At 44.4% G+C, this 17,224-nt stretch overlaps 1 protein-coding gene across 2 annotated transcripts in view; it reads right to left on the bottom strand.

Moving 5' to 3' along the window:
• PAMR1 (peptidase domain containing associated with muscle regeneration 1) overlaps positions 1 to 15,419 on the bottom strand; it is a 44,315-nt gene extending 28,896 nt beyond the window's left edge. The window contains exons 1-3 of one of the 2 annotated variants that reach the window (XM_081891495.1): positions 15,016 to 15,419; positions 3,693 to 3,869; positions 1,844 to 1,972 (exon numbers count right to left, since the gene is read on the bottom strand). In XM_081891495.1, coding sequence (XP_081747621.1) covers positions 1,844 to 1,972; positions 3,693 to 3,869; positions 15,016 to 15,091 — 382 coding nt within the window. In that variant the 5' untranslated portion in view covers positions 15,092 to 15,419. Of the gene's footprint in view, positions 1 to 1,843; positions 1,973 to 3,692; positions 3,870 to 15,010 lie in introns of both variants that reach the window. The other variant, XM_081891496.1, reaches the window with a different exon arrangement.
• Between the last annotated feature and the right edge of the window lie 1,805 nt (positions 15,420 to 17,224).

Here is a 17,224-nt window from a genome sequence, read left to right as displayed (position 1 = left end):
TATTGCTACACTGAATTTCACTCATATTTCTAAGAACTCTGCTTCTCTCTCCCCCTGTCCCCGTTTCAGCCATAGCCACTTCAGTGGTACCTCGGGTTACAGACTCCGCTAACCCAGAAATAGTACCTCGGGTTAAGAACTTTGCTTCAGGATGAGAACAGAAATCGGGCGGCGGCAGTGTGGCGGCAGCAGCTAAAGTGGAGCTTCAGGTTATGAACAGTTTCAGGTTAAGAACGGACCTCCAGAATAAATTAAGTTCTTAACCCGAGGTACCACTGTGCTAACCAACACAGACTGCTATGTCCGCAAAAGCTGGATGTCCATTAATGTGGTGTGAACTACACTCAGGCTGTGAAACTCATAAAAAACTGCAGCAAAGCACACATCACAAACAAATACTGGTGGAAGAAGAAGGAGGAGGAGGAGAAACACACACACACACCCCTGGCTGGGTTTCCCCAGCCACTCTGGGCGGCTCCCAACAGAATATTAAAACACCAAACATTAAAAACTTCCCTAAACAGGGCTGCCTTCAGATGTCTTCTAACAGTCAGGTAGTTTATTTCCTTGACATCTGATGGGAGGGCGTTCCACAGAGCGGGTGCCACTACCAAGAAGGCCCTCTGCCTGGTTCCCTGCAACCTCTCTTCTTGCAGGGGGGGAACTGCCAGAAGGCCCTCGGCGCTGGACCACAGTGTCTGGGATGAACGATGGGGGTGAAGACGCTCCTTCAGGTATACTGGGCTGAGGCTGTTTAGGGCTTTAAAGGTCAGCACCAACACTTTGAATTGTGTTCAGAAATGTACTGGAAGCCAATGTAGGTCTTTCAGGACTGGTGTTATGTTGTCTCGGTGGCCGCTCCCAGTCACCAGTCTAGCTGCCGCATTATGAGCTTGGCACATAGTTGATGGCCATCACTGCCTCTTGTGGCAGCAAACCCCACAGTTTAGCTGTGCGCTGTGTGAAGAAGGGCTTTCTATTGCTTGTCCAGAGTCTTCCAATATTCAACTTCATGAGAACTCCATGAGTTCTGGTGTTACGGGAGGCAGGGAGAAAAACCTTTCTCCACTGCATGCATAATATTATACTCTTCTATCATGTCACCTCTTACTCACCTTTTCTCTAAATTAAAAAAACAAACACTGTCATGTTTTGTTTCCTCATACATTTAGCTTAATGATGAGTTTCCCCATTAATCCATAATAGTGAATATGCCTGGGTGGAAAGGAATCACTCTTTTTATATATTAATAATGCCTTTTTCATGGAAGAGCTGCTGAGCACCACCTTCTGGATAGATTGAGGTACTACAGTAATTTGTACACTGGAAATCCTTTTTTTAAAAAGCAAGGTTACCTAGTCTCCCCTATAGCCTTGGAGATATTTAAAGAACTTGACCCCTCACAACCTCTATTCCACATTGTGTCATTTCCTGCAAATATGATACAAACAAGTAAAGTACTGCCAGGCAGTGACTACTGGTTTTTGACACATGGTTGCAATGGAATGTTTATTGCATTTGCCATTAACTGTTTTATATTGGTGGCTTGCTTTGCTGTGACCTTAAATGTTGCAATATTCATATAACTAAACTGGATTATTTGTTGAATTGTTGCAGGTGGGATTCAACTAAATTGTTGCATCACCCATTTCATGGCTCCCCCCTTATCCAATATTCTGAACTGTGTCGGCCATGGCAAGGATCTGCATCCTGTCCTGGATAAGTAGCTCTTTGGACCTAGCCATGCATCTCCTTGATTTCCACTGTATTCAGTCTTCCCTCCGCCATATTTGAAGCAGTACCCTTTCCCCTATTGGGGAACATGTCTCTTAACAATACTCACTCATGCAATCTCCTCCATACCAGCCTGCTCTGCATTCTGCGCAGTAGATGCCCTTGATGTAGAAGTTGTCTAGCGTTCCTCCCCAGGATCCATTGCGACAGGACTTACAGTTTTCAAAAATCATACAGCCTAAAAAGAAGAGAAAAACCATCTGGTGGCTGGAAGGCTATGTTCAGTTTTTTTCTGGATGGGGAATGACATTCAGAGAACATTTCTGGTCTGATTGAACAGACCTTGGTTTGGAAAGTGCTCTGAACCACATATATGTGATTTGTTTGTGTCCCCCTGAACCCGCCTAAACCGGTTCTGGTCTTATCCCCAAGCCTTCATTGTGGATTATGGGACACAGCAGGATGCATGTGGGAAAAGGAGAGGGAAATCCCTTTATTCTAGCACAAGAATTAACTGAATACTGCCCAATATCTCTGAACATTTAGAACTGTGTTTGAATATTCATAATCTGTATCTCAGTCTCACAGAACAGTTGGAATCTCAAACACACCTGGCTTTTATATCAAAAATACAACACTGCACAAATTTCAAACACTTAAAAAAATTTAGATGTAGTACGAATTGAAACTGCTGGGCATGTACATTGGGCTACAAAGGAGCAAATGAAAGTGAATGGCAGAGATAATACACTACAGCATACAAGCTGTCACATCCTGTGTTTGCTCTGGACAGCCAGAACAAGTGATAAAAAAGACTGGCAGCCTGGTTAGATTGTAGCTGGAAATGTATAATATATCTAAATCTACTTATAGTTCCTTGGCTTCAAGATAGAGGAGCCGGAGGACTTGGGCAAAGCTGTTGGCCTATACTTCCTTTACTAAACACTATCTAGGGAATTTGACTATTTCCTTGGGATAATGTCAAGTAGCAGGAACTATATGGTTATATGATGCTCTAAGAAAAGACAAAATTTGCCCTCCCCCAAATATTTCTTATTTTCACAATAATTTCTTTTGGTACAGTTGCTTTTTAATGGATCTTCTCAGTAGGTACCCATATAGACAGTGCTTTTTTCTAAAATAATAAATAAAAAATGTTTAGGGGTATTCTCAGTTTCCTACTCATATTGAAATACTGCCACTCAAAGAGGCCAAACTTAGATTCACAAAATGTTTAGGGGTATGCGTACCCCTCTGTACGCCCAGAAAAAGCATTGCATATAAATATAGGTTTTATTATTGGTACTGTAGTATTAGTAATAGTGTTATTTTGTGCCCCCTCAGCTTAGCACCCTGTGTGAGGGAACCGCCCGCACTGCCCTAATTTGGCGTTGCAAGTAGACTAATGACCCAGGGTAAACAATTTGGATCAATTCCTAATAGAACTATTATCTTCTTGGTTCTACTGGCTGTTGCTTCCTTATCCCTTTGTCTTTATTCCTTTTGCGGAGTCTGAGCTCAGCAACTTTGTTCCTATCTTTTTAAGTAAGGCAATGTGCAAGCCAGGCCTGGGAGACTCAGGAATTAAAAATCTTCATCTGGTGCTGAAGCCAACAATGACTTTACTCTCTGGAGGGCTTCCAGGCATACACGGTGAAATCCTGGAAACTTTCGACTCTGAGCGTGAGTTTAAATTATTAGAAAAGGGGACATACTAACAGCAATATGCTAAATGCATTAACTTTCATCAACTCAGTAAACCATTTGTATTGGCACCCATCCATCTCTGAAGAGAGAGAAAGAGAGAGAGAGAGAACCTATTCATCATCAATGTCTGGCAGACAAAACAGGCTGCACGCTCCACCTAGCTACAAACAGGGTCATTGAATAAAGATTTATGTCTGGTGAGAACACCCAAAAGGTGAGGGGGTTCAGATAAGGGCAATAAATCAACATACCTGGGTGGATTAGACAGGAGTCACACTCGTTGTCCTCATTCCTGCAGCACGGAATAGTGTAACCTACCACTTCTTTTCGCCCGGGGCACACACACTTTATCTGATCATACTCACAACACTCCCGACACATGATATTCCATTCGGCTCCTGGACAATTTTCATTGATCACCGTATACCCTGCAGAAAAGCAAAGGGAAGGGGTGTGTGGGAGGGAATAATTCATTACTGGAAGAAATGTCATCCATTCCGTTACAGCCAAACAACATGTCAGACAGGAGATCTGTGGTTTGATGTCCTGACTCGAAGGACTGTCATTTGGCTGCTATTCCTTGTTGTGGGAGACTCAGCAAAATGTATCTTGACTATCACAGAATCCAGGGATGAAAAGAGAGCACCTCAACCCCATTTCTGCACAATGCCATCAACAGGGTGCTAGAGATATTAAGAGGCAAACCATAGGCTTGACCTGACTTCTGCTTTATTTAACATTGGTCCCTCAGCTTGGAGTATCTAATCTAAGAAGAGGGTTCCAATTCACATTTCCTTCCAGCTTATGGTGTTTTCTGGAGAAAATAGCTGCTGCGATGCATTTGTTTCATATGACATACATTATTGTTGTCAGATGACAGATTGGGAAATTGTATAAACACTGAATTATATTTTTGCTGTTGCATCCTTATCATCTTTTTAATGGTTTACCTGTTTAGCACTGTAGCTGAAATAGAATTGCTATTACTGTTGCTACTACCTATCTGAGTATTGCAGAATATTTGTATAACTGTTATTTTTTAAACAGTACTGAAGGTTTTCAACTTGGCAGATGCTGCCAACTCCTCTTTAAGAAACGCCAGACTGAAACTGCAAAAATTGTGACTGTTGGCTAAGAAAGTAATTCTGCAGATTCCATCTTCCTCCCATTGGCATGCTGTCTGCATCCAGCAAATTGAAATTTAATGAGCTGACAATTCTATCAGGGTGTCCCTCAACCAAAAGACAGACCTGAGGGCTGTTACTGTGGAGCCTGGAGATAAGAGGAGGTTGCAGAGATGAATAGAGGAAGGAATGTAACAAGACCGTCCTTCATTTTTGTCAGCAGCAGAGCCTTAAATTTCCTGTTTTATGTTCATTTCAACAAAACTGCTTCAATCTGGATTATGCCTTCCACACAGAAAGTGACTTAGAAAAAAAGTACAAGTTTCTGGCAAAATTAGGCACACTGAAGTCACTATGAATAAAAACATAGGAAGCTGTTATATACTGAATTGGACCATTGGTCCATCATCGACACTGACTGGCAACAGCTCTCCATAGTTTCAGACAAGAAATCTTACCTTGAAATGCTGAGGGTTGAATCTGGGACCTTCCCCATGCAAAACAGATGCTCTACCACTGAGCACTATTTTTCTAGAAAAAGAGGTGCCAGAGCTTACCATGAATTTCTCCTTTGTTCTCTTAAAATGGCAATGGTGCCCATCTGAGAGGTGCTGGAGCTAAGCTCCTGCATCCGAATAAAGCCCTTGGTAGGATTCTTCCCTAAATACAATCAGATACATGTCTAATTAGAAGTAAGCCCCATTGAGTTCAGTGGGACTTACTTCCAAGTAAATGTCCATTGTGCTTTTATGAGCTAACTGATTCCCATGGAATCTTCATACATTATTATTATTACTATTAGTAGTAGTAGTAGTAGTAGTAGTAGTAGAATTTACCCATCCTAAGGCATAACCTCCAAGTGTACCTATTTTCCAGGGACAGTCCTGGAATTACAAAAGCCATTCTACATTCTGATTTGATCCCATCATGTCTCCATTTCCCCTACCAGGGCCGCCACTGAGCTCAGGGAAGGGGATGAGCCAGCATTATGCAGCTGTTCCATAATGCTGTATAATAAACTCTACACAAAGGATATGTTGGTATTCATGGAGACAGATAGTCAGAATGTATGGGCTGTTTATTACACCAATGGCTATTAAAAGTTAGATTGGAATTTTAGACCCATCCTGGTTTATAAGTCAGGTGGGTCCATTTTTATTAATAACGGCTATAAAATCTGGGTGACAGGCTGAGCCCTGTGATGTGGCTTGCAACAACTAATTGGAGGGTTTATTCATAGTATGGATCACAAATATGAACCAGGTGAGGCTCTGTGACACAGAATCGGTTGGATGTAGTCTTCCAATTATGAATGAACACTAGAGGGCTGCTAAAGCAGAGCCTCTTTAAACAAAGCAAAGAAATAATGCAGAGCTTGTTTTTCGCACTGGATGTCTTGGCCTCAGAATTCTATTGAGGAAAAATCCCATGGCAGCTTGAACTCTGGTGAAAGTACAGAGGGGGAAAAACATACCACAAAGGGTTTCAGAACGTCATAAAGTACACAACTGACTTCAAGCTATAATGCTTCCTTTCTTCATAGGAAATTGTTTCATTTTGTCTGAACACACAAGTTTCACATTCATTCCCAGAAATCTTTTTATTTGCAGCAAACAGCACTTTCGGAGGGAAATAGACACTCTGGAGGGCAGTATTTGGCCAGAAAACAAGACAAAGAGGGAAAATAACCCCTTCCCAGACTGCAATCCCAATTGGTATCGCAGGCCCCAGGCCTGTTCCCCTCTAGTCCAAAGAAAAAGCCATGGCCAGTTCTAAGCACAATAGCAAAAAACACCTCAGTGAAACATGGAACATTTAGTGCTATTAAGAACAACCCTATTGGATAATGCCAAAGGCCCATCTAGTCCAGCATCCTATTCTAACTCTGGTGGACCACATGTAAGCAGAACCTGGACGCAATAGCCCTCTGCCCTCACTTGTGATTCCAGGCAACGGCCACCCTGAGGGATCCTGCCTTCAACAGTCAAGGTAGAAGCTAGCTGTCATGAAGTACACATTTGTTGGAAGAGAAGAACAACAGAAAGGACTCACTGACAGATTTATTGTGTTTATACTCAGCATAATTCTCTCAACTACATGGAAAGGTATTTGCTGAGGGGAGGTGGGGAGGAATGCATGTTTTCTTCCCGCTCCATGGTTTAATTATCCTAAAAAATGATTAAAAGTCTAGATGAAGTGCCAGCTTCCTTAATATTAATCTCAATCTTATTACACCAGTAAGGTAAGAAGGAGCGACTAGCTAATTTATTGGGATGGAACAAAGGGAGAAATGTCATTAAGCGCTGACATAAACATTTGCAAATTCAGTGAGCCAGGAAATAGCCATGTCCTTAATATGTGTGTGAGAGAAGCGATTCGATTTCCCATTGCTAGGCTCAGGCATTCTTAAACAGATAGGCACCCTTGTCTGTATATCACTGGCTTGAATCAGACTCAGCTATGATTTTTTCATTGAGAGAGACGGAGAAAGAGAGAGATGACTTGAGGAGAGGATAGAGGTTTGTAACATTATTCATAGAATGGAGAAAGTGGATAGGAAGACACACATCTTTTCTCTTAACACTACAGCTACTCAGTGAAGTTTATGGGCAGTAGATTCGGCACCAGCAAGAGGAACCTTTTCACACAGTGGATAAACAACTTATGGGATTCACCAGCAAAAGATGTGGTGATGGTCACTATCTTAGATGGTTTTAAAGAAGGGCCTAAACAAATCTACAAAGTTGCTGGAAACCACAGCAGGGGAACGGGCTTTTGTGCTCATGTCTTGTTTGTGGGTTTCCCACAGGCATCTGGTTGATCATTGTGAGGACAAGATGCAGGATTAGACTGGCCCGTGGCCTGATCTAGCAGGCTCTTCTTATGTTCCTAAGACCTGTGTGATGTGAATTCCTGTTACATATGAACTGGTTTTATGCCTCTGAATATCAGAGACCTTCCAGAAGCTCCCTCTTTTTTTATTGAGCATTCATCATGATTTAACCTCATGATGTCACCAGGATGGTCCCACATGATCATGCTTTCAATAACATTTCCACCTGCAAATGTTTTTGGGTGGTCATACGGCTTCACTGCCAGTTGGTGCATCTCCTGTAGTTTCCTACTAAAATCCTGTAACATTTCATACCACAAATATTCTGTGTGCATGTCCCTCCTTCTTTGCACCATAGCATAAAAGTGCCCTCTCACGGCAATAATGTTTATAACACTAGGGAAGTATCACAGAACAACTAATAAAATGGAATGATGTGTATAAATTTACCACTATTGTACAATTATTGCATCAATGGCATATTGTACAATGCACCCCCCCCCGCCACAAAAGACTAGTTTGGAGGGGACCATAATGTCTGGAAACCCACAGCAGATCCTTTTCACTCTGTCTGTGGGATCCAGTCTAGCCACTGGCTAAAAGTCTAGCCCTCCCTCTCCTCCTCTTGTACACCCTGACATCCATGCCACCCCCTCAATCTGCTCCAGGGGGTTGGGGGAAGCCCCAGAGCAGATTTTTTGATGGGGGCAACAAACTTACACAATGACTTCATTGGATACAGTCTAAAACACGGGAGAACCTCTGCCAGCCAGTAGATAATGCTGGTTTGGACGTAACACTAAACCACAGTAACTCTGGTAAGATACAAATGTGCCATGTTTTTTCCCTGGTTCCCTGGTTCTAGTATGTTTACCACAAACCCTCATATTTCCCTTTTAGCTATTTGAGGTGTTTGTTTCTTCTAATGGAGCAAAGCATTTAGGTTAGTGAATGTAGTATGTCATAAATGAACTGGAACCATTGGTAATGTTTCCATCAGTCTTATTTGACAGAAAAGTGTCTGTTTTTCTCATCATGGTCTGGGCACATGTAATGACTTCACCCACTGTTCCCTGTGCCAAACCACCAATGCAACTCTATCCCAAACTGCAGGCTCATGGAGCATGTGGCCATAGAATAGGCCCTCACAAAATGCTTTTTACAGCAATTTAAAGAAGTTAGGAACCAGTGGCTTTGAACAAACACTGTATCTCACAGCCATAGCTGTCAACTTTTCCATTTTCTTGCGAGGAATCCTATTTGGAATAAGGGAATTTCCCTTTAAAAGGGGGAAACGTTGACAGCTATGCTCACAGCTCTGACAATGCAAGTGTTCCAGTGTCTAGATTTGCATCTCAGTGCTTTTCAGCTGCTGTGCTAGAAGGATTGTTGGAGCCCTCTGCTGTATATGTTCTTATAAGGACCAAACTAGTTGTGCAAATATGATTACTGTAATGTGAGCAAGCTTTGTTATGTAAACAGCACCACAGGGAAGCCTGGCACCTATGGGAATTTTCTTTGAAATGCAAAAAGCAGCTTTGGAGAGGCAGTTTTTGCTGGGACTGTGGCAGGGAGAAAAAGAGTTAATGACACAGCTTTCTCCAGTCCTGAGGTTGCTCAGGCTTCTCTGTGCCTGGTAATTACCGGTACACACACACACACACACACACACCCCAAGTCTTACGGTGCTTTCTGGTTAAGTAAGAGCAGTTGGAGTCTTCAAAAGACACAAATATTCTCATCACTATGCTCCCTCCTATGACTTCAATAAAAACATAGGAGGGTTTTTTAATTATGGCCATATAGGGAACATGAAGGTTTTTCTTGGCAGATAGAAGATGTGACATAAACTGTTACAGGGTTTTGTGTTTTGCTTTTTTTTACACATGACACAGCTTTTTGACCTCTGAGCAAATCCGTTTGCAAGAGATTTTTCATGAGTTTGGTGGGTGGCCAATGTGTGGAATGTGATCCCATAATCGTCGGTGCATTATTTTTCTACCTGATATATTTATATATATACATACATATATCACTGATTTTTGACCCCCCCCCCCAAATTCAGGCCCTTATGAAGAATTTATGTAATACATTTCCTGCATTGGAAGACCTGACCATTGTGTTCTGCTTTGTGAGTGTGACTCATTTTCAGGGGATGGGGGGGGATGGACAGGATTGGCAGGAATATTGCACATACACAGATAATGCTTGACCCCATGGTACAAAACTATTTGTTTGGAATGCATCCTGGTGAATCATCTTTCCAAACCTCCCAAGAATCCCCAAGCAAGCTGAGCACATAAGGGTGTGATCAACATGCAGAGAATTTGTTTACTTCTGATGGAACTTTCCTTATATTAAATAGTCTGCACGCTCATGGAAGACAAGGGTAGCAAAGGCTGCTAACTACAATAGCTATGTTTCACCTCCACTGTTAGAGGTGTTGCACTTCTGAATACCAGTTGCAGGTGGGCAGGGTGTGACTGCACTCATGTCCAGTTTGTAGGCTTCTCGGGGACATCTGGTTGGCCACTGTGAGAACAGAATGCTGGACTAGGTGGGCCATTGGCTTCATCCAGCAGGCTCATCTTATGTCCTTATGTTGCATGCATGCAGACAGGCTATTGCGAATGCATCTACTGCTAAAAAGTGAACTGCCTTCAGTGCTGTTAACTAGTTGTCACCATACATAGGCAAGGGTCACACCCTGCCATGTAGCATCACATACATTCCAAAGGGAACCTTGCCTTTTGGGAGGCTATATATACGGGTAAAATAATAGCATAGAACAGAAATGAGGAGCTTGTGGCTTTCCATGTCTTAGAATCATAGAATTGTAGTGCTGGAAGAGACCACGAGGGTGATCTAACCCAAACCCCTGCAATGTGGGAATCACTTTGCTTCAAGTGGGCTCAAACCCACGATCCTGAGATTAAGAGTCTTGTGCTCTACCAACTGAGCTATCCCTCCCATCATCCCTGAGCATCGGCCATGCTTGCTGGGGCTTATAGGAGTCTGGAGGGCCATGACTTCACATCCCTGGCACAGAAGGCATCAACCCTATATCACTGAAAGGCAAGGTATCATGTTTTGAAGAAGGAAGATGAAGGAATCTTGTCGCCCACAGTGCTCCCTGCCCCTGCTGTTCTGCAGCGGCCCTTTTCAGACATTTTATCTAAGGTGATGCAGGCCAGCGGCACAGCCTGCAGCTGTGATCCTATCCCCACTCCACCACCACCCCCAATTCTACATAGATCGAATTTTTTTTATCTCCCTGGGTCAGAAAAGCATCAGTCACTCTCTTCAGAAGTGCCGCTTGCTTACATCATGTTTGCCTCAAACTCCCTTTGATGCCTTTGAGTCGATCAAAGAATTCTGCTGCACCTGCCAATCTTCTCTCTCCTGGCTCTAGGGAGATAAAATGGGACTGCCTCTGTGTTTTTTTTCCGTCTCCCTGCCACCCACTCTGCCTCAAGTAAGTCAAAAGCGTCCCATGTATTCTCATAAGTAAGTGTGGGATGGACATTTCAGGGGTCTCCACACCTTTTTTCTCCAGGATAAACTGGCTCTGGGATGTGGGTGGTGCTGTGGGTTAAACCACAGAGCCTAGGACCTGCTGATCAGAAGGTCGGCGGTTCGAATCCCCGCGACAGGGTGAGCTCCTGTTGCTTGGGCCCAGCTCCTTCCAACCTAGCAGTTCAAAAGCACGTCAAAGTGCAAGTAGATAAATAGGTACCACTCCAGCGGGAAGGTAAACAGCATTTCCGTGCACTGCTCTGGTCCGCCAGAAGCGGCTTAGTCATGCAGGCCACATAACCTGGAAGCTGTATGCCGGCTCCCTTGGCCAATAAAGCAAGATGAGCGCCGCAACCCCAGAGTCGGTCTCGACTGGACCTAATGGTCAAGGGCCCTTTTACCTCTACCTTTAAACTGGCTCTGCTTTGCATCCTTTGTAGTGTTTTTGCCTGGGTGAAATGCCATTGATCTCCGGTAATGGCTCTTGTTTGTCTGGATGGGGAACGGAATGTGTAGCCTATGGTGCAAAGGTAAAACTCACAGCTGTTGCTCTGCTCGCTTTTGCCTCTGGCCCTGCCCACCACTGTGTGGCCCCCAGAAGAGAATGAGGCCCCTGGGCTGAGAATCGTTCTTCAGTGGTGACAGGTGTGGCCTAGAGAGAGGGTGTGGTGGGGGGAGAGTCACTAGGGCCAGATGTGGAAGCTTGGAGGGCCACATTTGGTCCCTGGCCCCAAGATTCTTCACTCCTGTCCTAAAGAATTCTGAGAATTATAAATTGGTGAGAGCAAAATGTGCTGGAATAGATTCCTCCCCATTCCTTACAAAACTATGGGGTCCAGGTGAGAAGGAATGACTGTTACATAGTTTGTGACAAAGATGGAGACAAAGGCCAGCATTGCAGCATTCTCCTGCCCCTGGCCCATCCCTCAACAGGGCTGAAACTGGACTTTATTTCACCTGGGTCAGGCTCAGTTTGGCACACACACCCATGCACATTTGCATACACACACACATACAGACTGGGAACCTCAATGGTGCCCCTCTGGAGGTTTCACCTGGAGCAAAAAAACCTGACTAGCCCCCTGCCCCCGCCCCCTGTAGCTACAGCTCTGCCCTCAGACATACACATGTAGAGGGGAGAGAAATGAAAACAGGAATGCCCTTACAGATTGAGGCCCTTTTTCTCTTTCTCCACACCTATCCATCACTATCCTGCAGTGTTTGTTGTTGTTGTTGTTTAGTCGTTTAGTCGTGTCCGACTCTTCGTGACCCCATGGACCAGAGAACGCCAGGCACCTCTGTCCTCCACTGCCTCCCGCAGTTTGGACAAACTCATGCTGGTAACCTCGAAAACACTATCCAACCATCTCATCCTCTGTCGCCCCCTTCTCCTTGTGCCCTCCATCTTTCCCAACATCAGGGTCTTCTCCAGGGAGTCTTCTCTTCTCATGAGGTGGCAAAAGTACTGGAGCCTCAGCTTCACAATCTGTCCTTCCAGTGAGCACTCAGGGTTGATTTCCTTCAGTATGGAGAGGTTTGATCTTCTTGCAGTCCATGGGACTCTCAAGAGTCTCCTCCAGCACCATAATTCAAAAGCATCAATTCTTCGGCGATCAGCCTTCTTGATGGTCCAGCTCTCACTTCCATACATCACTACTGGGAAAACCATAGCTTTAACTATGCGAACCTTTGTTGGCAAGGTGATGTCTCTACTTCTCAAGATGCTGTCTAGGCCTGTCATTGCCCTTCTCCCAAGAAGCAGGCGTCTTTTAATTTTGTGGCTGCTGTCACCATCTGCAGAGATCATTGAGCCCAAGAAAGTAAAATCTCTCACTACCTCCATTTCTTCCCCTTCTATTTGCCAGGAGGTGATGGGACCAGTGGCCATGATCTTCGTTTTCTTGATGTTGAGCTTCAGACCATATTTTGCGCTCTCCTCTTTCACCCTCATTAAAAGGTTCTTTAATTCCTCTTCACTTTCTGCCATCAAAGTTGTGTCATCTGCATATCTGAGATTGTTGATATTTCTTCCGGCAATCTTAATTCCGGCTAGGGATTCATCCAGACCAGCCTTTCGCATGATGAAGTGTTTACTGCAGTGTTTACTGTACAGCAATTAGGTAGAATCAGGGAGCAAAAAAATTAAAAGAGGGTAAAGGCAAAGAAGCCACAGCTGAATATCAGAGGAAACATTGACTATCATGCATTATAAAGTGACTCAGCAGGTAAAACTAATTGCTGACTCTGCTAGAGAGTCTGTCACTGTTAGGCTGCAGGGCAGCTTTGGCAATAGGAAATTAACCCAACAGACGAAGCTTATCCTATGGAAAGAATGCGGATTACTATCCGAGGAAATTAAATGCAGGGGTATCCCACAAGAATGTTCTTATCCAGGGATCTTTGCTTTCATCGCTCAGGTGGAAAAAGTTAGGGCTTATCTATGTTCCATGTTCACAGTGCCAGAGTGCTGTTGATGTAGCCTGAATTGCAGTATCTACATTGAAAACATCTGGGAGCTGGTATTAAATACTCCCAGAAGCTGCGTTTTTAAACTGCTTTGAGGAGGGCAAATGTCCCTGCTAAAAGAACACTAGACCGAATAGCAGAGCAGGAAGTCCCAAGAACAGACCTGTCCTAGTAAGGTACTGGTCTATTTCTTCCTTGCCCCCCATTCCCCATCATCATCGCCTTTGTCTGCACAAAAAACTCACTGTGTATTCTCACAACCTTACTTTCTTCCTGGTTCATAGCACACAGCACTGGGGAGGTGGGAGGGGAATACTTTATTGTTCCTTAAATCAACTGTGTAACCGGACAGCTACACTTGTGCTATTATTGGATTGCTTCAGCACTGAAGGCACAAGCTTGGGCAGTAATAAACTGCAGCGTAACTAAGCCCTTAAGAGGGAGCTGCTCAACTACTTTCCGGAGGCAAATACAGAGACTACCTGAATTCTCTTGTATGCTTACCACAACCAGAGCTTCTAGACTTCTGAAAGGCCCCAAAACAGAATCTGTTGGCCCTGGGGAATTGCCCAGGAAATCCATTTCATTTGACTTTAAATGCATTCAAGTGGAGCGCAAGACCTGATGCATAACTTTACATATGGAGTTATTTATACACACTATGAGCTTCGGTGTTTGGAATGCTGCAATGTTTACTTGGTACATGTGATTTTACCATCATTCTTTTCTTTAATGAGGCAGCAATCGGCAGGCTTCCTTACCTGGAGAATGGATGCTTATGTTCCTTATTTCAAAAGGCCACTGCTTACTCTAAAAGCCTAAGGGTCCCACAGAATGAATGCCACAACGTGCCTTTTTATGTCAACATACTGTCCAAGGGATGTTGCGGATTTCCTCCTTTCAGATTCCAGAGTTTCCTGTTGCCCATTAGTTATTAAAAAGTTGATCTGGCCTTCCCACCCATTGCTCAGAAGGGTAACCTGCGAGGGACTGCAAAGGACTCTGGGAGCAACAAAAGGAATGTGAGAGGTGCCTGGGCTTCCATGGCAAAACAAGGTGGCATGAAAGCAGCGCGCTTTGGAGACAGTTCCGGCAAACATATATTGAAAGAAGAACTATTTTGGCAATATGCATGCCAGCTTGGCAGGCCAACATGCGAACGACAACCATGCAATAAAATAAAATAGCCCCTTTTAACTTCCACACTATTTCCCCTTTGAAGTAAAAAAAGAAAAGTTGAACAGTACTGGCAAAAGTAAAGCTCAGGTCGGAACTCAAATCTGGCTTTTGTTTTGCTTGTCTTCCCCTCCTTTCTTCGGAGTCAGGCTGAAAAGGAAAATGTGCCTTTTGGCAAGCTAAACAAATTATACTTTGCTAAAAGAAAAAGGGGTGGTGTTTTTCTTTTCTACTATTTCAGGGAAATCTAGCAAGAAGTAGATTTCCAGCAGTGTGGCTCAGTCAGATCCTATTGTTTTCCTCCAAATTCCCAGGAAACTCGTCCCAGAAGGTTACAGGATTAATCCCACCACACGGTGGGAGACCAAAAATGCGCCGGTCTTTCTAGAAGGGGCGGGAGCCCCTCAGAGACCCGTCCCGTTAAGCATGCCTAGAAAGCGAGTCGCCTACTTACAGTACCTCTTGGCAAGCAGGAAATGAACAGGAGCTGCAAGAGGACTGCGAGTCCCAGGTGGGTCCAGGGTGCTCTCTCCATGCTGCTCAGAGTCAGGCCGCCCAGGGCAAGCGGGTGGCTGCTGCTCAGGGAAAGGCAAGGCAAGGGAGGCAGGCAGGCGAGCAGCTTTTGCTGGGACCTCTGCAAGCGGTGCTTCTGTGAAGGCTCTCAGATTTCAGACCTCGGCTCGGCTCCCCTCATCATCAGAAGGGGGAACTACCTTCAAGAGACTCCTCAGACGGCCAGAAGCAAGACGACGTCACCCCCCAAAAAACCTCTCAGCTGCTCCTTTTAACTCTTTCTGCGCGGGAGGGGAGCGAGAGGAAGGGACCCGCTGGACGCCCAGCAACACACGCGTCGCGCTTCTCGAGTGCAAGGGACACGAGGTCATCGCGGAGGGGCGGGGAAACGGGCGGACAATGTGCTTGGGGCAGCTCCTTGCGTATCTTGTGAAAGATACCTGGAGCGGGGCTGCATCAGAGCCAGCAGGGATCCCTCGAACCTCTTTTCTGTGCCGAGGTTTAACTCTTGACATATGTGGGCTGTTTTGCATCTGAACATGTGCAGAATTCCAGAGAGACACAGCAGTCAGGAACCTTATTGGGTGCTTCCGGGCTGCTGTTTGATTGAGGTGTGATTCAATCACAATGAGGCAAGTTTAAGTTGGAAGTTGAAGCTGATTTGGCGCTTTTGTGCAACAAATTCATCTCCCTCAATCGCTATAAGAAAAGTGACCTGAAAGAGAGGGATGAGCTTTGCATGATGCACCCGGATATAACAGCTAGCAAACCAGAATGAATGCTCAATAAATGCCCAATGTCATCTAACTTCCCCACAAACTTTATGCACACAAATTGGGGTGAATAATCAATAAACACATGGCCTGGAAGCAGCCATTGTCTTTCTTATGCTGGAGCAGAACAGCAACAGGAATCTCCTGACTCCACCCAGATACAAGTAAGTTCAGCACCAACTAATAACTAAACTATTCAATAGGAACATAAGAAGAGGCTGCTGGATCAGGCCACTTGCCCATCTAGTCCAGCATCCTGCTCTCACAATGGCCAATCAGGTGCCTGCCTATGGGAAACCCAAAAGCAGGACTTTGGTACAACAGCACTTTTCCCTCCTGAAGTTTCCAGGAGGGATTCAGAAGCATAACTGTCCCCAAACGTGGAGGCAGAACATTGCCATCATAGGCCCACAAATAATGCATGGCAGTCATCTAGTGTACCAGCACTCTGGAACCCTACTGCAACATTTGGCTTCTGGGTTTTTCCTGTACAGTGGTACCTCAGGTTAAGTACTTAATTCGTTCCGGAGGTCTGTACTTAACCTGAAACTGTTCTTAACCTGAAGCACCACTTTAGCTAATGGGGCCTCCTGTTGCCACCACTCCGCCAGAGCACAATTTCTGTTCTTATCCTGAAGCAAAGTTCTTAACCTGAAGCACTATTTCTGGGTTAGCAGAGTCTGTAACCTGAAGCGTATGTAACCCAAGATACCACTGTATATATTTATCAGCCCCTTTGGGCCCTGCATTTTATGTGCAGCTTTTATGATTCCACTGCACTCCGTAGATGAGATGCAAGCTTTTTCTTTGAAGTGCTGAATGTAAACAAAGCGTTATGACAGATACCAAGATGAAAGAATTATGGGTTTGGGAGATTCTCAAAAGGTTATGTCATTCAGCTGACACTGAGGCAGGCTTTTCTAATACATTAATTCTTCTAACAACCATTTCTAAAAACAAAAAAGAAACTCCACAGCTCTTCTTTTAAAGCTGATCTGTTGGGAAGCTAAGATGGCTAGGGATTGAAGAGCAGGATACAAATCTGCTTAAAGAAAGAAATGTGCGTGCTAAATATATGATGTGAGAGTTTCCCCCGCATAGTAATTCCCCCCTCCCGTATCCAAACATGCAACACCCACCACTGCCATGTGCTCTCTGAAGTGACATAGAACGGAGAGAATTTTGCTTAAATTAGAAAGTAGTTAAACATAGAACCACAGCTAGTCTCATAAACTGCAACAATGGAAAACCTTCTGGACGATGCAATGCCATATTCTACTCCGATGTAATGAAGTCAATAAAGGGATGCAAAATGATTTCAGAAGATTCTGAGTTTGGTTGATTCTGAAGCTTGCAGAACTCAGTTCCGGCGCCTCCCAGGA

The sequence above is a fragment of the Podarcis melisellensis genome (assembly GCF_964234715.1).
Source record: "Podarcis melisellensis genome assembly, chromosome: 1".
NCBI lineage: Eukaryota > Metazoa > Chordata > Lepidosauria > Squamata > Lacertidae > Podarcis > Podarcis melisellensis.
This window is presented reverse-complemented; position numbering and strand designations above follow the sequence as displayed.